Below are 20,740 nucleotides of genomic sequence, written 5' to 3'. Positions count from 1 at the left end.
GACATGCATGATTAAGTTAGTTATAAGATTGATGAGGACAAAGCATTCATTTTAGCTGTTTTTTTTTTCATAGGATAGATTGTAGGAGAGGAGCTTGGAGTTTTACCGGAATGGATTCAATCTGTTCAGTCTTGGTTTTTCAGAAGCTCCTTAACTCCTTTTCATCTGAAAGGAGTAGTTCACAACCGGAATTTGATGTGGTTGTATATGATTGCAACATTACAGAGGAAGTCCTACGGTTGATAGGTGCTACTGATAGAGCAAGGTATAGGTTCACCATGCTTGGTCATAACCTTAACTTCAGTCAGGATTCTAAACTTATATATTGTGCTATACAAAAGACAGGTCTTACTTGAGGTATGTGAGGGAACTGTTGTAAAATTTTAGAAATTTTAATGTGAGAATTTCTTTTGTGGGCCGAATCCTAGTAGTCTGGCTAGGCCGGCCTTGTGTCATTTGCTCGGCCTAGGCCTGTGGTCGTCCAGCTGAAATCGGCGACCGGATGTTAGGGTTGGGCAGGGGCGTGACACCGGTTGTGGAAGCTCTGGGGTGGCGGCAGCGGTGAAACGGCCGAGCCCGGGTCCCTCGCGCGTGCGGTTCAGAGGCGTATTCGTCGGCCTCGACGTGCGGGGTGAGCCTCCCCTTTATCTGTTGCCTCATTGCCTCTCGGTAGACAGATTTTGGAATCAGATTTCTCACTTTCCCCTTTGTTTCCTTTTCGGTTCGTAACAGCGAGATTGGGCTTGAGATTCTCTTGAGCTCGATCTATTCGCTTGGTGCTATGAAGGAGAATTTTTTGGTACCTAGAGTTGCACAGCTGAGGCTCGTCCACACGTGCCGTGGCAATGTGGAGAGGCTTTGTCTCTCAGTGACCCACACTGCCGGCAATGACGGCGCATAGGGTTTCTGAGTCAGCGACTAAATTGTTGTGCCTTGCCTCAATTATTAGTGTGTTCCAGCAGGTTACTTTGTGAGTATTCTCCTCCCTCTTGGTTTTGAGCAGTTAGGCTATATGTGCAGTGATACTCGATGAGGAATAATCGATATGAGATTAGACATGCTTTCTAAGTACAATAGAGTTTAGACCTGTTTGTTCTCTCTAGCTTTTCGATTGTTCTTGCTAGCCCTGGAAATCAACTATTTTTATATTTGTTCTGTGCCTATATACCGGAGAATTCCTCTTGAGTTGATTGTCCCGTGGGCTTCTAGTCCTTTGATCCATGGTCCCTAGCTGTTGCTAGCTCTGAGTGTGATTGCTAATTTTGTTTTGCTATCTGCTGGTTGGATTGTCTCTGTCACTGCAGTATCTTTTGACTTCTTAGTTCAGAATTTGTGTACTCTCTGTTGAGGCAGCAACACCTTTTATGATGATTTATTTCTAGAGAGCTATATTTAGGTTCTAAACACTAGATGAGAACTTAGATACATGCCCAGTCAATGATATGTTCATTGAACAGCTAGGGAGCAGGATCTCAGTGTCCTGGGGCCAGCTGTAGTAAAGTATCTGAGAGCAATTCTTTTGCAATAGCAATCTGCTGTTCAGTTATGGTTTTAGACATGATGTTTGATATTTCTGTTTATTTGATGCTGTTATCTTCAAATCAGATCATGTTTAATCTTTATATGGCATCATGTTACTTTATCTTTATATGTGGAATTGTGTTCATGCTCTTATATTCGCTATCTATACACAACAGGAACTAGCTGAGAAGACTGATATAGTGAGACTGGCTTCTCCTTCATTACTGAAACTAGTGTATGATGCTGCAAGGCCAAATGGTAAAACTAGAGAAGGGAGACTGAGTACAGACATATGGAATGAAATCGAATAACTTTTTGAGGTAAAGTTTCTAGTAGTTTTACTTATCCAGAGATTCTGATGTCTAATTGTGAAGTTACAATACACCAAAATGAAATATGAGGAGTACTCTGATTTAATCAGCGTACACTGCTTTAGGTCTGTAGGTCACAAGTAATCAGTTAGTTGTGACTGCAAGGTCAAATGAAATGGATAGCATGGTCTTAAACAGTTTTTTCATGTGATTACCCTCTTGCATCCTATCTGCATTTTGGAACACTTGACTGATTGCCATCTGAAGGTATTCTTAAGACCATCTGTTGTGTTAGACAATGTTATGCAGAAACTCTGTTAACTTTATATGAGACTAGTCATAATTGATTTAATTAGGTTGATGTTTATTCATGCTGACGCTGAGAATTTACTAATATGTTGTTTTGTCTAAAAATGCAGTACAGGGATGGACTAGAACTGTTGATCGAAGCGAAGTCTAGAGGCACATCATAAATTTGGCACCAGAGATGCATAGAAAGGTTGTGGGTGCCAAGTTGGTTGACAAGAACCTTATTGTAAGCATCCGGTAGTAGACTCACAAGCACCGACTGCGATTTGAGTCCCCCACTTCAGATCGGCACCATGAGAACTAGGATGAATTGTATGTCTGGTTCTAGACTGAATCATGTGTACTATGTAGTAGTAGTAACAGTAGTAGTAGTAGTTGTTGTTGTTTGTTTTAAGCAAAATAAAACTGCACGATACAACTCTTTCAAAGATAGAGGCACACAATACTCGAGTAAATTTTGCAACTTCTACATTGTGAGTTTGAGCAGTATATATGTCATGTTTTCAGCTACTTCATTGGATCACTGGTGCAGAGAAGGAAACATGACTTTAGACGAATGCATATAGCTAGCCGTTGGATATATAACAGTTATAAATATATGGTTAGATAAAAAAAATTACTAAACTGTAGGAGAGTAGAATGTGAAGGATGAAATATGAATAGTCTGTTGTAGTGGAAAGAGATATGAAGAGAATCTTTTTAAGTGATCCTTTATATGTAGATATATATGATATAATTTAATTAGTCTGCTGAAGATGCTCTTATCGGAGAGGGCATTCTTGGCATTCAGCAAGGGAGGCATTTCTTTAGCTTTCTGCCTAATCTGCACGTGTTACACAAAGGGCATATTTTTGGCATTACCAAATGAGACATCCAATGACTTGCATAAAGCGCCTTTCCTACTTTATACAGGAAGATATTTTCATTATGTCTTAAAGATGACAGTAAAGTGAGACATAGCGCCTTAGAATCTTTAGCTGGAGATTCAACATGTAGCATATGAACACTAAAAGGAGCAGGGCAAATTTGTTCGCTATCACTGGGCTCGTTACTGTTTCTCTGAACTGCATTCACCTGAAGCAAAAATGTGATCAGATCTTATTAACTCCCATCATTATATTAAGAGGATGCAACCGTATAATAGCTCGCTCTCAATCTCTGCATAGCTAATATATACACAGCCACTCGGTTAATTAGGAAAAAACTGAGAACAAAACCACAGAACAGTACCTAACTAAACTAGAACAGAAATGGCCGACACCGTAGAACAGACCAAAACCAGACTCAAGCCGATCACCACGGAAAACGCGGGGGAGGAACAATGTTTTCTCTAACATTGCGAGGGGAAAGAACACACTGAAGAACAATATGGTAGAAGAAAGTCGCCCCCCCCCCCAACCCACCCGGGACCCCCTCTTTATTTTGTCCTTCATTTTTTGATTTGATAGGTGCTGAACTATACAGTTTAATTATCAGTCTTGAAGGCTTGAAGTAAAACGTCACTTTTTAAGTTGTATGCTTTCTCAAATTTCCAATAGCGACTCATGGTTAGTAGAAAGGCCGAACGCAGGGATGCAACACGCAAAGGCAAACCAGGGTCAAAATATTTCAACTTTCAGCTTATTTTATTCCATAACCAGATGCGACATCAGACGGCGGCGATCCGCGGCCACGAGACACAAGTGGTGCAGATGATGGCTTCATCATAAGGGCCTGGGGCTCTCTAGCAAAGAAACTATAGGTCTCCCTTTCAGAAGCATCAAACATCTTGCATGGCGCGACCTCCCTTGCTTTCCCCAGCAGATCTCCAGGGAAATGATCTCCCCAGATGTCGTATGTGAACTCCTTTTTTGACGCAGCGCCCTCATCTCTCTTCAGAGCTTTGTCTTTCATCAGGTTTGAGCCAGGAGCACGTGCGTGCGGAGCGATAGGGGAAGATGTCGTCAACACAGTAGCTGAAGGCAATGCGTTTCCAGGTGTAGCTGAAGGTGCGGGAGGATGCTCCTTAGCAGCTTGCAGCCAAGTTTTCTTCTCATGTTTAGTGCCAGTTGATGCTGTGGTTGCCTCAACATCTAATCCACTCTCGAGTTTATTTTCATGCTTCAGTTCTGATGGTAACCCAGAAAAAGGCCAACCTTGTTTTGGGGTTAAACTTGGTGACAATGGTGAAGATGGTGTTGAATTCCCACTGTGGCTGCTTGAAACCTCAAACTTCGTTGCCAATCCTGCACCACCAACTTTCCGCTTCTTCCGCTTCCCCTTGTCTCGAGCAATCCTGATTGTGAGATTTTCACTAGTTTGTGAAACTTCTCTTGACGCCTTGTCATCCACAAGATTAGCTTGGGATATTGATACAGTCGAAGTTGCATTCAGTTGTTCATCTGCATGGTTCTTGTCATCGGTCATCTTTGAGCCATCGAGAACACTGGCAGGGTATTTCTCAGTAAGAGCTTCTTCAGCTCTTCTGTGTTCCCTTATTGATCTGTGCACAAGCCATAAATGATCAGAAACTTAGATCATGTAAATTAAAGAGAACTTGGGAGAAAGACTGGCACTGATCAAAATTTACCTGGACTTGTTGCTGCGCTGAAGAAAAGAGGGCTTAACAGTCTTGTCAACGCTACTTTTCCTATCATCATTTTTGGTGTAACAATCTTGAGAAGCCACTGTCAAAGAATAAGGGACATTTCGGACGAAGATCAGAACAAGCACGGTTACAGAGAGCACCAACCACTTCCAATGGATGAATCTGAGATAAGACTTTCTGCAATGGCTAAGCATACATACTGGAATATTTGCTGTCATAGGAATTATAAAGATGCCGGTAGTCATGGCCAACTCAAGATCTCTCTGAACCATAGCTGAAGAGAAGTCAGCTTGAAAAGAAATGAGCATTCTTATTGATTCACTTGGTGCTAAGTTAAATCCCTTGCAGTTGTCCACAGTAAACCCATCCACACCACAATCAGCTCCGGAAATTTTAACCTTTGTCACTTGAAGAGGAAGGTCACCACTATTTTTGACATGTATCTCCTTAGACAACTGTTGACTGCACAAAGGGCTTGGGGCCTCTGATTTGGACAGAGTTGATTTATTCTGAACATTGACAAGGTTAAACTCTAGCTTCCAAACAGGTTCAGATCCTTCTAAAAGGGCAATGGATTGCCGTCCACCATGTGCTCGAAGAGGCAGCATCTCCATGCCCGACAGATTGTTTCTGATAAAAACCATGCTTGACCACATGCACCCATTCGAGGGACGGAAGACAATAGGACCAAGTAAAGCAGTCTCCGAAGGACCAACATAGGCTTCAGTGATTGCTGCATCACTTAACGAGAAACCAAACCTAGTCTCTGTTGAGTCAATCTCCGGAGATCTGCTTGAGAATGCATGTTCGCATGCATCATTTACAATTTTGCACTGGTCAATGATTTCCTCAGAGTTCATTACCAACTGCATGGCTGCATGATCATCCAGGCTTGGGTTATGGATTGTTATCCATTTAGAAAACTGGGATCCAATTTGCACAACAGGAAAAATCAATTCATGATCCATGAGAACAGAAATCCCATCTCTTGTTCCATGAGATCTCCATTGTCTAAGCATCATATCGTCAGTTTTGACCGCTCTCCTGATCGTTGGCTGCAAATCATGTGATGTGATTACAAGAGCAGATTCACAACCAAAGGATCTAGATGCATATATATATAAGTATTGACCACTTGAGATAAGCAATCAAACAGCTTTGATACTTAAGCGCATGAAGAACAACAGAAATGGAAAATTCTAATTGGAAAAGTGGGCAACTACTAGAAGAGGACTCCAACTACCACTACTATATATAATGTTTATGAGACTATTCTCCAGATCATCAAAGGTCACTACCGAGGCACTCTGCTTCGATATAGCTATAGGCATCAATCTCAAGATCAGATCATTCTATTACTAGTTACTGCATCAAAAAACATTAGGCGTTATTACAGAACGTTTGATCTAAATCAACAAGCACAGATTCATCACACAATCTAGCTAGGGTGATCTCTCAGTTGCTGAAAAAACACTGTCTTCTCTAAGGGAGTACAATTACCTCATATACCTGTCTCAGTCCATCTTGCTGTTCATTTAAATAAATGATTATGACTCAGGGCAACCATGATCTAGGCATCCAACATCTTATCTTTAATAAAATAGAAGCTCAGTATGGATGAGAGAGCCTAACATACCAATTACAAGCCACTTAAGCAGTAGACTCTACACCATGCAATTTCTTGCTATACGATGCAGACATTATAGGAACATGGAAGCAACATGCAATGAACTATGTGGGATTGACAGAAACAGAAGCGATAACAGTATATTTGGGTGAGCAAAACTAATGAAACAGCATGAACCACGGCAAGGTGCTACTACTACTAGGTTCATTTCACTTAAGGAAGCATTGAGCACCTCAAGGGACAAAAGCAACTCCTAGTACAGGTACGGCTAATAAAACAGCATTTCATATATATTGAAGCAACAAGAGTTATAAATCAAGGAATACCTTCACATTATTCAAGCCTTCTACCTGTATCATGCTGCCCAAAGATCTTGTCCTTGCATTAGCAGAGATCTCTTCTTCATATAATGGTCCAGTAAACGGTCCATCAGATTCAGCAACAACAGCATTGGTTGTATGGGAAAGAGATGCACGCATTAAATCTTCGCAGGGTATGGTGATTGAACTACCAAGGGTACTATTTGTTTCTACCACTATATTGCAGCTGTTAAATGAAATATCCTCTGGAATTGAAGAAGTATGTCTTATTAAAGCTATATCTGTTACAGTATCAGGGAAGAGTATCAATCCACTCAGGTACTTAACCTGAAAGATCGCTGGGCCATTTCTGTTATCCTCGGTAATACCTACAATCCTCAGTAACTTGGATGCATCATTCCGTAAAGAAAGTGAAAATATTGACCCGCTTTCACCACACGAAGATACACGCTCAAACGTGACAGCAACTAAGCCACTAGAATCGTAGTAGGTTCGCACATGCACCTCTAGCTCAATAGGTATCACAAAAGCATCCACTGGCTCAGCCGTGCAATTGTGCAGTTTCAAGCAGATAGCCCCAAACAACCTTCCTTCGGAAAGAGCTTGTAGTTTTAACTCAACAACAGTGCTGCTCTTTGAAGGAAGCACTTCCCATTGCTTGCTAGGCCTAACAAAGATCATTGGCCATCCATATTCTGCACTGCTTGATGTATACCAGTTGCTACTGGAAGAAGCTAGTTCCAATGCTCCATCAAAAGGGCCTAGCTGACAAACTATATGAGAAGATTGTCTTGTGCTTTCCACAGAATACATCCAAACAGCCACTTCCTCGACATAGAGAGTATCATCATAAGGGTTGTATATTGACAAGTTCCTCTCTAGGTGTCCACCAATTACAGCATCTATCCCTGTCAATGGCAGTATCTGATAGGGCGAACTGACAGCCATGCCCTTAGCTTGTATAATAAAACCCCCAAAATTTGTCTGCAAGACCAAATGTGCTGATGAAGAACCCAACAATTTTGGCAAGAAAACGAAGGTGAGTGATGCATTATCCCCAGGCTGCAGCTCCAGGTCCTCATAACCATACACGTAGAACTGTGGGTCAGTGCTGAATGGCTCATGCAAACGCAGGGCACTGTCGTTGTTCAAATTCACCACGGTCAAGGTGGCTGTGGAGGCGGCATACAAGTCACTCCTACCCCAATCCAGCACCGGCGGGTTTATCGCCACATTCATTGACAAGGAACTGTGAAGGACAGTCCGGTCGACATCTGCGGCCGCGCCATCCAACTCCAGCGGTGCCCCGCTTGATGCCCGCATCCAATTGTCAGGCACAAGCGGCGCCTGGCACGACGCCACATTGTACCTCACACCACCATCGCCCTCTCTCCCCAACCCATTACGCGCCCGGGTGATCAACGTGTCAAGTGAAGAGCATGTTACCACTCCTCCGCCGGGCATCGGGAAGCCCACTGGCCGAGATGACTCCCAGTCCCTTGAGACCTCCAAATCGGGCTCCTCGATGCCATCCTCGCTGGCGAGCAGCGTCTGAGCCACCGAAGACGAGAAGCAGAAGGAGCTCTGGTCCGCACAGGCATCCCGGAAGCCGAGACAGCGACCGTCGCCGTCACCCTCCTCGGCGCAATCCTCCCCCGCCGCCGACGACACGGAGAAAGCAAGGACCAAGGATAGGCAGCATAGGACAACCAAGGCCCCCCTGCAAGAAACCCACAACATCACAAACGAGTCAAGAACACGCGCAGGTGATCGCCGGCCAGGCAAAGTGCTACGGAACAGCATCGCACCCAGTAAAACCTCAAGGAAAAAAATCCACAATAACTTAGAAAAAAAAGACTGATATTTTAGAGCGGCTAAAGCGTGGATCATACTTAAAAAAATCAGAAAAGGAGAGAAGTGGTAAAAAAAAAAAAAAAAGGAAAGCAGCAGTTCCATACTCGTCTCAGGATGGCAAGAATCAAGAAAGCAAGCAACAAAGGAGAGAAGGGGAGTTGGAGGAGGGACTTACCGGGTAGAGGAGGAGAAGGAGCGAGGGCGGCTGAAGAAAGCAGAGGTCGCCGCCGCCGGCGAAGAGCGCTGGCGGCGGCCGCACATGGCGAAAATGGAAAATAAAAGGGAAAATAGAAAGGAGGGGAGGGGAGATGAGAGGGACAGAGGCTGGGAGGAATGAAAAAAGATAGAAGGCGAAAAGAAAAGGGGGGAAATAAAATGCGTTGAGTGTTGGTTCGTTTTGGTGCGGGAAGGAAAAGCCGAGACTTCGTGGTCGGGATTGACTGTTTTGCCCCTGCGTATTTTGGCTTCTAAAATTGTGCCAGGTTGAACGTCCGATCATCGTAAGTGGATCGGCCACTCATCAACCCGAGGTGATACTCGTAAAATTGGATCAAATATCAAATGTTTTAAGAGCGTACATGATTCATCCATCCATGAGCGATTTAGCGTGTCCTTTTGCCCGCGGTTTTTATAGATTTCAAGATTAGATGGGTTAAAGCTGGTCGTGATAAAATATTGTCCGTGGTTTCTATAGATTTTAAGAGCAGGGTGGGTTAATGACCGGATGTTACATTATAGTTTAAATCTAATAAAAATTATGTATATCATTTATATGATATGGTATTTTTGGTAACTTTTTTATTTAAATTTGCACGCTCCATCTCTCCTACTATACCTGGTAAGTTTCCTCTTCAACTCTCCTCGTTTTTTCTTTCATGTTTCTCACAGTCCTATTTATTTGCTATTTTTCCTAAGTGTGACTCATACTTTAATTGTTCTAACTGTCTCTTATGCTTCTTAACAGTGAGAGCAGTGGGAGTGTCAGGGTAGAGATTTTGAGCTTCTGGTGGATCCGTCTATATATGAGAAGGGATTGACAAAATACGTGAGTAAGGAAGCGGATGAGATATGAATATAAAAAGTGGATGAGCTATATGAATAGAGAAGAGACACTAGAACAAAGATATGTGTCACGTGTCTTAGCAACTATATTTATATACCGTTCAAGATCAATTGAGTGTTTAGAATGAAATGTTTCCTACTAAAATGTGTTAGATACAGTAATTAGGATTACATACATAAGCATGTTCATGTGTGAAGTTGGAGACTTGTAGACAACTCCATATGTTCGGGGAAGTTGGCATGTGGCCAGATGGCTAGAGTTGCGGGTGTTTAGCCAGCCTACCTGGCATCGGGTCTTGTGTGTGTCTAATAATTTTCTAACGTGTGTACGAGACAAAACAGACATGCGGAGGTAATGTAAGTGTGACATGTGAACGTGTGTCTTATATTTACTCTCTCTAAAAGAGAACCTCCGTATGCGTGGGCCAAAAGCCAGAATAATACTTGGGATAGTGCGTACGCTTGGAAGAGTTACGTGAATACTACTAAAATGCAATGCGCGCGCTCCATTCCTTAGTCGTGCGGCGTCTCTGATTCGTCCTGGCTGTCAAGCAAAAATCGCAGACGAAATGGACACGAGTTCGATCATCGGAGCGGCACAGTACTGATCGAACAAGAATCAGCAGAAGTCCATGTCGTCTCGTCTGATTCGTCTGCATGCAGCTTCTACTGACACTCCCCGGATAGCGGCCGGCTTCACTCGCATGCACCAGAAACATGCCGAGAGGAGCAATTGGCAAACAACAAAGGAGATAAGTTTAGCAACTCCTGTCCCTTTCCGGCGAGTTCGATAGGTGATCGTCTCGAGGAATCTGCCGTCGAGCACGCACGCTTCTCGAAGCGGCAGCTTATTAAGGGGCGAATCTAGGATCTAAATGAAGAGGGTGTATTACTAATTTACTATTGAAAACGCATAATTATTTTTTAAAAAATACTGTTAATTATAACTATTTTTAGTAGCTTTTTTAGATGAAAAGGGGTGCATGTGCATCCAACCATAACGTGGCGTCGCTCCTAGCTTATTATCTTAGGTTCCGGCCAGGCATGTCAAGAGATTTTGATGCCGAGACGAAGAGAGGTTTTTCTTGCCTTGCGACTGCATGGAAAGAGGCCATTTCTGGAGGGCGACGTAAACCTCCATCGCCGTCGATACGTCGATGGGACGGTCTGTTTTGTATGCACAATTGCACGTACACGCATGATAGGAGTGTGGCAGCGCGTAGTTTCTCCTAGACAGTACCCGGTCTGGCTGTGAGATTTTATGTGTTTCTTAGTCTGTTGCACCAGAGAATATTCCAGATTTTTTATACAATGATAGGGGCCGGGTAGTTTATTCGTGTCTGATTAAGAAGGAACAGATGGCAAGTAACCAAGTCAGCTGCCATGAGCAACCGATAACACAAGGCGATCGAGCGTTGGAGGAAATGTGTCATGGGCTAGGGGAGTAATGAACCTGCAGGACACGTGGATGAACTTGGACGTGCAAGCTTATTGGACTCGTAAACATGCATGACCCGCCAGTCTGAATTTTGACCGGCCTAAGACCAGGAAATTCATCGAAGGAGAAGTTCAACTATATATGAAAAAAATTTGACCGCTTGTACTCAGGTTCCTTGTGAAAATAATTGACCGCATGTATTCTCGACCTGTTCGGTAGTATATAAAGAACTCTCTACGGTCACAAACAGGTGTGTTTTCTACATTTAATATGGTTTACAGTATACAGTTTTATTCATCAACTTTTAGTTTACCATATATAGAGGTGGCTAATTAAATCAATGAATTTTGGGGAGCAAATCATGCACAAAACAGGTGTTGTTTTCTACATTTAATATGGTTAATTTACAATATACAATAATAATAATAATAATCAATTTTTACTTTAACATATATAGAGGCGGGTAATTCATTCAATTTTTTTGGGAGAGGGGGGAGGGGAATCATGTGTTTGTTACCTTCTAATTGATGATGGCCGTGCCCTGACCACTTCCTCCATCTCGGGTGCACCCTCCAACTCCAGTGGCAGTGGCGCTGCTGGAGCCAGTCGGGTTGGCAGCAGAGGTAGGGAAGCACGGTGAAGAAGTGGTTCGCGGTGGCGGAAAAGGGAGGGACAAGATCCGGTGGTGAAGGAGGGAGGGATGAGGTCTGACTGTGGAGGTGGTGGCAGGCAGACCGTGTCGGAGTCGAGGCGACGACGACTAGGTGGCAGGGAAGCAGAGCGCTGGGTTGGGTTGGGGATAGAGTATAAGTCCGCATTCGACCCGTCGGGTCTACATCCGTCCCGCCCCGGTTGGGGCAGGGCACCGGTCGAGGCGGGGCGGGGGCGTGTCAAGGTCAGTCTCACTCCGCTCCGCCTCGGAGTATATGTTATATGCACGTTTAGTGAGTTTATTAAAAGAATTATTATTCTTTTGTAACGAAATGTTTAATAAACTAAACCCTATATATATATATAACTATTGTCACGTTATGTTAGCTCTTGTGAATTTTAGATACGGCTTTTATTGATTTGTATGTTGTGGTAGCTATTATCTTATAGTTAAACTTAATCTAAATATTTGTAATGATTTTAATCGAGACGGGACGGAGCGAGTTAGGTTAAAGTCGGGGCCTCACAAGGTGAGAGTGGGGCGGGTAGAGTCAGCCCCCTCCCCCGCTCTATCTAGATCTCTAGTTGGGGAAGAGTCGAGAGATTGCTGCGGGTAGGATGGGGTGGGGTGGAGTGGGTGGGTGGGGATTAGGGTTATGTGGGTTATGTGTGGATGGTGGGTTAATCTTGGTCATCGGATGGAAATACGAAGGTTGAAAAAATGAATAATTTTGGAGGAATAAATCATGTGAGAGTTATTTAGAGAAACTCGTATATGCCTGTAAACCATGTCAAAGTTATGCCACCATGGAAGTACCTTATCGGGGCAGTTAAACATGTTGATGTCGCACTTGTCATTCACCCACATATTATTAGTGTTGAAGTAATATGACATGACTACGGTGACTCTAAAATGACACCTACGTTTAATTGGGCATACTTTAATTACTACCAGAAATATAATTTACTATTAGAAACTGAAGACGACTTCCAACTTTTTGACCCATGCATCGGTTTGCATTTCCAGAGGGAGTAACCCTTCTTGGCCGTCACGCATGTCAGGTGAAAAAATCACTTGGAATCCTGGTTGATTAGGAATTGCCTTTGCAAAAAACCACTCGAGTCAAATCTCCTTTTCCTTGGGCCCAGGATATTATTTTTGTTAGGAGCTCATTGATCGGTCACTCAAAAAGAATTGTACGTGGCACAGCTGCGTCGCGATTGGCCTTCATCGTGCTCAGCACTGATGTCAGCTTGCTTCATGAGAGGGTCACTTAAGCATTCTTGTTTTTTTTATTGTCATAATCTAAATTTTATGGAAAATTATTTTTATCATATTATAGATTGTGAGATTTTATAGTACATTATGGATTGTGAGAATCATCTTTTAAATTATGATGTTTATTTTTACTTTTAGGACTAGAAACTGTAATTGAAATAAAAAAACAAATAGAGTCTTTGTACTGATTGAACTAGGCTTTTGTTAGGATAATCCCATTCAAAATTTTCCTAAAATTGGCATTGGTTGGGAATAAGAACCTCATTGAGTGTCAGGATGGCTGTTTTGTTAATCTCTCACGGCAACTTCCTAGAGAAGAAGACTGTGTATCATGTAAGGACCGGACCTGATTAACAAAAGATGGGTGGGCCCGCATGTTTTGCAGAAAAAAAGGAATATTGCTTTTGGAAAAATCTAAGCACATGATCCAACCATACAACGTTATCATGGTAAGTATACTTGCAAGTGAGCTTGTGATGCACAGAGGCGCTTTTTAAGACCTCATGTGAAATGATTAAGAGTTAATTTACTCAATACCATCGGAAAAAAAAAACTTTAGTCGAAGAATGACATTGCAAAGCGCCTTTGCGTTGCAAGTTGTCATTCTATCACGCTTCCTACCAAAACAGCCTTAGAGCTCTATGTGAGAGAAAAAAATTAAAAATGTCAATGCTAGCCCTATGTACATTTACGATTTGTTACTGAATAGGAGTGGATTAATCCTCTAGAGTCCAATCAAACCCTCGGCACCTAGAGTAATTATTTTCTCACTTGGTCATGATTAGCATCGAAAGAAGGGAATAAAATTCCAATTTCCAGAATTTACATGATGCTATCTCGAGTCCCTAAGCAGCAATCGTGGCGATTCATGCGCCAAAGCAGGAAGAAACCATTAACCAAAAATAATCGGAAAGCTAGCGCACTTGCAAGCTCATATCTGCCGCTCTCTCACTCCCTCCCCTAAGCATTAGTCAACTCTTTTTAAGTACAAGTCGGATACACAATTGCATTATGTAAGAGAATGGGTAGGCTACGTTAATTTAAAATAAAAAATTCTACTATATGCATCTAGAAAATCATACTAGTAGAAAATCATAAATCGTTACCACTAGACACGTAGTATAGTAGAAAAATAGTTGGAGTAGACCAATCCAACGTCATACGAGTCACGTTCCTCGATCAGCTCTTCGATTAGCTCCACAACCAACACTGCACAGGTGGTCGTACTCCTCGACCACTTTCGAGTTGTTGCGTCATGCTCCTCGATTAGTTCCGAGTGGTCGCATTGTGCTCCTCGAACAGTTCTGAGTGGCCGCGTTATGCTCCTCGAACAGTTCTGAGTGGCTGCGTCATGTTCCTCGACTAGATCCGAACAGATATATTGACCAGCCAAACAAGTCCTCGACCAGCAGAAGAGCAGCATCGTGATCTTTACGTCAAGAAGATCAGCGCTGCAATAGCAGCAACGCCTTTACAGTATCCACACGTACTTGGCAGCATCACCATGCGCTGGTGTGCTAGTACCGCACACATGACTAGGGTTTTGGGGATATCGTATGGAGAGTTACTCATAGGATTTTGGAGTGGCTCTCTGTCGGTGTATTAGGAACCAGGGGTCCCTAAGTCCCGAGACCGAGCCGACCATCCGCCACGCGTCACCATCGCGCGAGGTCCGCCCTGCGAGATAAAAAGAAGCTAAGTTCCGGGAGAAGGTGCTCGGGACCGCCGCCTCTGGTTCCCGAGCACCCCAGTTCCCCGATGATCCGCGAAGTCCAAGTACCGGGAAGGAAGTGCTCAGGAGAGAGTGCTCGGGGCTGCACGTGGCAGCCCCCGAGGACTCGGTTCCCCGAAGATTTCCCCCCAGTGCTCGGGAGAGAGTGCTCGGGGCTGCACGTGGCAGCCCCCGAGGACTCGGTTCCCCGAAGATTTCCCCCCAGTGCTCGGGAGAGAGTGCTCGGGGCTGCACGTGGCAGCCCCCGAGGACTCGGTTCCCCGAAGATTTCCCCCCAGTGCTCGGGAGAGAGTGCTCGGGGCTGCACGTGGCAGCCCCCGAGGACTCGGTTCCCCGAAGGTTTCCCCCAGTGCTCGGGAGAGAGTGCTCGGGGCTGCACGTGGCAGCCCCCGAAGACTCGGTTCCCCGAAGGTCTCACCGGAGTGCTCGGGAGAGGGTGCTCGGGGCTGCACGTGGCAGCCCCCGAGGACTCAGTTCCCCGAAGGTTCGCGCAAGATCGTTCGACGACCCAAAGGGTCCCCTCGCCGGGGTGTCAGCCGGTCAAAGACGCGAATGCCGCATTTAATAGGCACGCGCGGCCTGACATCCTGACATCCTGACATTCTCAGCTGCCCACGCCCCAGTGTCAGACCCTGCCATGCTCTGACCGGGGGGCGTGGGTCTATTTAATGCACGGGTCCCGTCCCGTTTCACCCGGGTGACTCGGGATAACGTTGCCAGAATCGAAGCGCTCCGCCTGCCACCCTGCCCCGGCAGAAGGACAAGACAGGGTGGGCGCACCGGGCACCTCTGCGGCTGCCCGGTGGGCCCTCTTAATGGCGTCGGGGGACCTCCACAGTGGCGGGTGGTCGGATACACGCCGCCATTTTCCACCACCCCTGTCACTTCTTCGAAGCGGAATGATGACGCCTTTCTCCGTGGCACGTTGGCACGTGCGCCCCCTCTTTCCCATTCAGGATAAGTCGAGGTCGGCGCGCCTATAAAAGGAAAGGATGAAGAATACGTGAAGGAGAGACGGAGACGTTCACAGAAAAAAAGCCCGACAACGCACACGCTCGGACCAGCTCGAGCCAAGCTAGAACACGAGAGTCTCAAGCTCTCTGTAAACAGCTTACCCCTGTAACCAGATACATCATTGAAGAATTCCCTTCAAGAAAAGATATAGCACTCACACAGGAGTAGGGTGTTACGCCTTCGTGCGGCCCGAACCTGTCTAAAACCCGGTGCACCCATATTTCTTGCACTAGGACGATCATCTCCCACCGGCCGCTGCATTTATTTCCGCTCCCATTTTATCTCCCAGACAAGCTCGTTCAGGATCATCCCCCCGGCCGAATCTCTAAAAAGGGGTCTCTCGGGATCCCTGCGACAGGAGTTCATCCTCCGACAGCCGGCGCGCCAGGTAGGGGGGAATATCCCTGGATTTGTTTGTTTCGCTTTTTTCCACAGGAAAAGATGGCTGGTGGGCACCGTCTCCAGCGTTCTGGCTCCACTTCCAGTGACGGAGTGCTGCCCGACGCCAGAGAGAGCCCAGTCGCTGCTGCGTTCCATCAGCAGCCACCATCCACGCTCGCGGTTTTTCCCGCTCAAGGGGATCAAGGCGCTGGGCCCATCAGGGCCGCCGCCGCCGCTGCCGGCGCATTTTCCGACCCCCAGCAGGTGGTCAGGACCCCGGCCGCTAGGTCCGCCTCTGGACCACGTCGGGTGCCACCTCGGCGCAGGCTCGTTTTCAGCGAGGCCAGCCCAGGGAGCGCGCTGCTTGCAGCACATGCTCTCCTTAGGCACCCGCCCGTTCAGGCCGCGCCGAATACTCTGGAAGGCCGGTGGATACAAGATGTCGTCGCTTTGGTTGGCACTGCTCGCCGCCAGGTGCAGGCCGGGAGTCCTCGCACCACTTCTCAGCGTGGTGCCACCAGAGCCGGCTCCTCAACGGGCAACGCCCGCACGGGCCGAGGGGCCTCCAGGCGGAGTGCCGTCCCCCTGGCCGTGTCCGAAGCCCGGGACCTCCGCTTGCGCCTTGACAAGCGGAGGGGCCACGAGGACGCCCGAGTTACTCTCGAGCGCCAGCGGGAGACCCGGCGGGAGGTCGGGGCAGAGGACCAGGCTTCCTCTCTCCCGGCCCAAGGCCACCGGGAATCCCCGGCTCGCCGCCACTCACCACCAAAGATCCCTACTCGTGCTGCGGGGTACAGCACCGGCTGCCGTGCCTTCACCACCGAGCTCCGCCGGGTCAGGTGGCCTTCCAAGTTCCGCCCCGAGCTGCCGGAGAAGTACGACGGGTCCATCGACCCCGTCAAGTTCCTCCAGATCTACACAACGGCCGTCCAAGTGGCTGGAGGCAGCGAAAAGGTAATGGCCAACTATTTTCATGTTGGCTTGAGGGGCTCCGCCCGCTCTTGGCTTATGAACTTACCCCCAGGGTCTATCGGCTCCTGGGATGACCTGTGCCACCAGTTCGTGGCCAACTTTCAGGGCACGTTTACGCGCCCCGGTTTGGAGTGCGACCTTCACGCCGTCCAACAGCAGGAAGGGGAGACGCTACAGCGCTTTATACAGCGCTTCAGCCAGGTTCGCAACACCATTCCGCGAGTGGCCCCCCATGCTGTTATTGTTGCTTTCCGGCAGGGCGTCCGCGATAAGCGGATGCTCGAAAAGCTAGGTACGCACGAGATCGAGACCACTGCGGAACTCTTCGCACTGGCCGATAAGTGCGCCAAGGCTGCGGAGGCCAGGGCGTGGCATGCTCCTCGCCCCGCCTCCGACCAGCCAAGTTCTTCCCGCTCCGACAAGCGGGAAAAGAAGAAGAGAAGGAAGCGCGAGGCCGCTCCCGTTGAGCCAACCCAGGTCCCCGCTCACAAGGTGCCGCAAGAGCCCGACCACCGGCAAGAGCGCCGGCCGGGTGTCGATCGACGCCCCGTCAGGGCCCCTGCTCGGGCTCCTCCTTGGGCCTCCGTGCCCACGAGGGCCCCGGCTCCAGCAAGGGCACCGGCTCCAGCAAGAGCCCCGGTCCCCGGCCGAGCTCCTGCTCCAGCGAGGGCCCCCGCTCCCGCGGGACCCGAGCCAGGTAAATGGTGTCCCATACACCAGACCAGATGGCATGACCTCACGGAGTGTCGTACAGTCAAAGGGCTCGTGGAGCAGCGCCAGAGGGAGCTCGATGAGTCCCGCGGAGGAGGCGATACTGAGGTCGCCCCCGACAACGCCGAGCTCGGCTTCCAGGAGCCCGAGCACGCCGTCGCCTTCATCGACGGGGGCGCTTACACACCCTGCTCACGCCGTGGCATCAAGGTCATGCGACGCGAGGTGTGCTCGGCAACCCCGAGCGAGGAGGCCACAAGGCCCCTGAGGTGGTCGAATGCTTCGATCACATTCAGCATGGCTGATCACCCCGCCAGTACTGCAGCCATGGGACGGCTACCTCTGGTAGTGTCTCCCACTATCTGCAATGTCAAGGTCGGCAGAGTGCTGATCGACGATGGTGCCGGCCTCAACCTCCTTTCCAAGGAGGCTTTTGAGAAGCTGCAGGTGTCTTCCCGACGCCTAAAGCCGTCGCTCCCCTTCTGTGGAGTGACCCCTGGGCACTCCCTGCCCCTCGGGCAGGTTGAGTTGCCTATCACGTTCGGAAGCCGGGACAACTTCCGCACGGAGTGCGTCCTCTTCGATGTCGCGGAGCTCCCTCTCCCCTACAACGCCATCCTCGGGCGTCCGACACTCGCCAAGTTTATGATGGCCGTGCATTATGCATACCTTACGGTTAAGATGCCCGACCCCGCAGGCTCCATCTCTGTGATCGCCGACTCCGGCGGCGCCGTCTCCTGCGCCGAACAGTCATACATGGCTCTGGTCTCAGCGCAGGCCGAGGTTGATGGCTCTACAGGGGGCCCGGGACCCTCTTCATCCAAACCCCGACTCGCCGCCGACACCTCTGTTCCAACGAAGGAGGTCGTGGTGGGCGAAGACGCTACCCAGGTCGTCCGTATCGGCGGTGACCTGGGCAGCAAATAGGAAAGCGCGCTCGTCGCCTTCCTCCGGGCTAACGTAGACGTGTTTGCCTGGCAACCGTCCGACATGCCCGGGATCCCTAGGGAGGTGATCGAGCATCACTTGGTGGTGCGTCCGGACGCCCGCCCGGTGAAGCAGAAGGTCCGGCGGCAGGCGCCAGAGCGCCATGAGTTTATCCGCGAGCAGGTCAGCAAGCTCCTCGACGCCGGATTTATCCGAGAAGTCCTCCACCCCGACTGGCTAGCAAACCCAGTCATCGTCCCGAAGGCCAACGGCAAGCTCCGCATGTGCGTGGACTACACCGACCTAAATAAGGCTTGCCCTAAAGATCCCTTCCCCTTACCTCGCATTGATCAAATTATAGATTGAACTGCGGGATGCGATCTTTTATGCTTTCTAGATGCAAACTCTGGGTATCACCAGATTCGCATGGCCGTAGGGGACGAGGAAAAAACTGCTTTTACCACTCTGGTGGGGACTTATTGCTACATATCAATGCCTTTCGGCCTGCGCAACGCTGGATCCTCCTTCCAGCGCGCTATTCGTATTACTCTTGACTCACAGGTTGGCCGCAACGTCGAGGCTTACATCGACGATCTCGTGGTCAAAACCCGAGACCGCGCCACCCTGCTCGAGGACCTTGCCGAGACTTTCAACAATCTCCGCTCTACCCGCCTCAAGCTCAACCCGGAGAAGTGTGTCTTCGGGGTACCGGCGGGCAAGCTCCTTGGATTCTTGGTTTCTGGCCGAGGAATCGAGGTCAATTCGGAGAAGATCCGGGCCATCGAGCAGATGCGACCCCCGGCTCGACTCAAGGAGGTCCAGCGTCTCGCCGGCTGCATGGCAGCTCTCGGGCGCTTTATCTCCAAGCTCGGGGAGCGAGGACTCCCCCTCTTCAAGCTTCTGAAGAAATTCGGTTGTTTCGACTGGACGCCGGAGGCCGAACAGGCCTTCCGCGATCTAAAGAAGTACCTCACTTTGCCACCCGTGCTGGTGGCTCCCTCTCAAGGTGAGCCCCTACTGCTCTACGTTTCGGCCACACCTCAGGTCGTGAGCGTAGTGCTAGTGGTAGAGCGCGACGAGTGTTCAGGGTCGGATGCTGGGTCCCCGCTCCCAGAGGCCCCCGACCACTCACCTATCCTCGCAACTCCTTCCAACCAGGGAATCGAGCCCGAGTGCCCGGCCAGCCCCGACCGTGCCACCAAGCCTGGGGGCTGCGGCAGCCCCCCGGGTGGAGTCACCGTCCGGGCTCGTCGGGTACAGCGACCGGTATACTTCGTCAGCGAAGTCCTTCGGGAAGCCAAGACAAGATATCCCCAGGCGCAGAAGCTACTCTATGCCGTGCTCATTGCCTCCCGAAAGCTACGCCACTACTTCCAGGCGCACAAGGTCTCGGTCGTTACCACTTATCCACTGGGACCTATTCTCCGGAACCGGGAAGGCACCGGGCGCGTTGTCAAATGGGCGGTAGAGCTGGCGGAGTTCGACCTACACTTCGTCAGTCGCCAGGCAATCAAAAGCCAGGCGCTCTCCGACTTCTTGGCAGAATGGACGCCCGTCCCCTACATCATCCCGGAAGAGATCTCTGCCTATCCCGGGCACGACGCGCCCGGGCACTGGGTCATGCACTTCGACGGCTCCCTCTCGCTGAAAGGCGCAGGGGCCGGAGTGGTTCTCACCTCCCCAACAGGTGAAGAGCTCCGGTACGTTGTGCAGTTGCAGTTCCGCGCATCCAATAACATGACGGAGTATGAAGGTCTCATCGCCGGCCTCCGGGCTGCGATGGGGCTCGGGATTCATCGCCTCCTGGTCAAAGGGGAATCCCAACTGGTCGTCAACCAGGTATCCAAGGAGTTCCAGTGCACGGATCCTCAAATGGCGGCGAACGTGGCTGCGGTCAGGAAGCTCGAGAGACGCTTCGATGGCCTCGAGTTGCGGCACATCCCTCACCGTGACAACGCTTTGGCCGACGAGCTCTCCCGCCTGGCCTCCTCACGTGCGCACGTCCCTGCCGGAGTCTTTGAAGAAAGACTCACACGGCCTTCCG

General features: G+C 48.8%; 1 protein-coding gene and 1 long non-coding RNA gene across 3 annotated transcripts; one reads left to right on the top strand and one right to left on the bottom strand.

Moving 5' to 3' along the window:
• Nucleotides 1–879: 879 nt before the first annotated feature.
• On the top strand, nt 880–2,619 carry LOC133911764 (uncharacterized). Its single transcript, XR_009908698.1, has 3 exons — nt 880–970; nt 1,698–1,841; nt 2,252–2,619. It is a non-coding gene; the product is annotated as an uncharacterized LOC133911764 (long non-coding RNA).
• A 1,126-nt stretch (nt 2,620–3,745) lies between these two features.
• LOC133911763 (uncharacterized) lies at nt 3,746–8,900 on the bottom strand. 2 transcript variants are annotated; one of them, XM_062354156.1, is made up of 4 exons: nt 8,705–8,900; nt 6,682–8,395; nt 4,711–5,783; nt 3,746–4,623 (listed from the first exon to the last, which is right to left on the bottom strand). In XM_062354156.1, exons 1-4 carry the CDS (start codon nt 8,788–8,790, stop codon nt 3,762–3,764), a joined length of 3,735 nt encoding a protein of 1,244 aa, XP_062210140.1. In that variant the 5' UTR covers nt 8,791–8,900; the 3' UTR covers nt 3,746–3,761. The 2 variants fall into 2 exon arrangements, with proteins under 2 accessions (XP_062210140.1, XP_062210141.1); XM_062354157.1 differs by having other exon boundaries at nt 6,706–8,395.
• Between the last annotated feature and the right edge of the window lie 11,840 nt (nt 8,901–20,740).

This window comes from Phragmites australis, chromosome 3 (assembly GCF_958298935.1).
Source record: "Phragmites australis chromosome 3, lpPhrAust1.1, whole genome shotgun sequence".
In the NCBI taxonomy this organism is placed as follows: Eukaryota; Viridiplantae; Streptophyta; class Magnoliopsida; order Poales; family Poaceae; genus Phragmites; species Phragmites australis.
The sequence above is the reverse complement of the archived record's forward strand: the minus strand, read 5'-3'. Positions and strand labels throughout refer to the sequence as shown.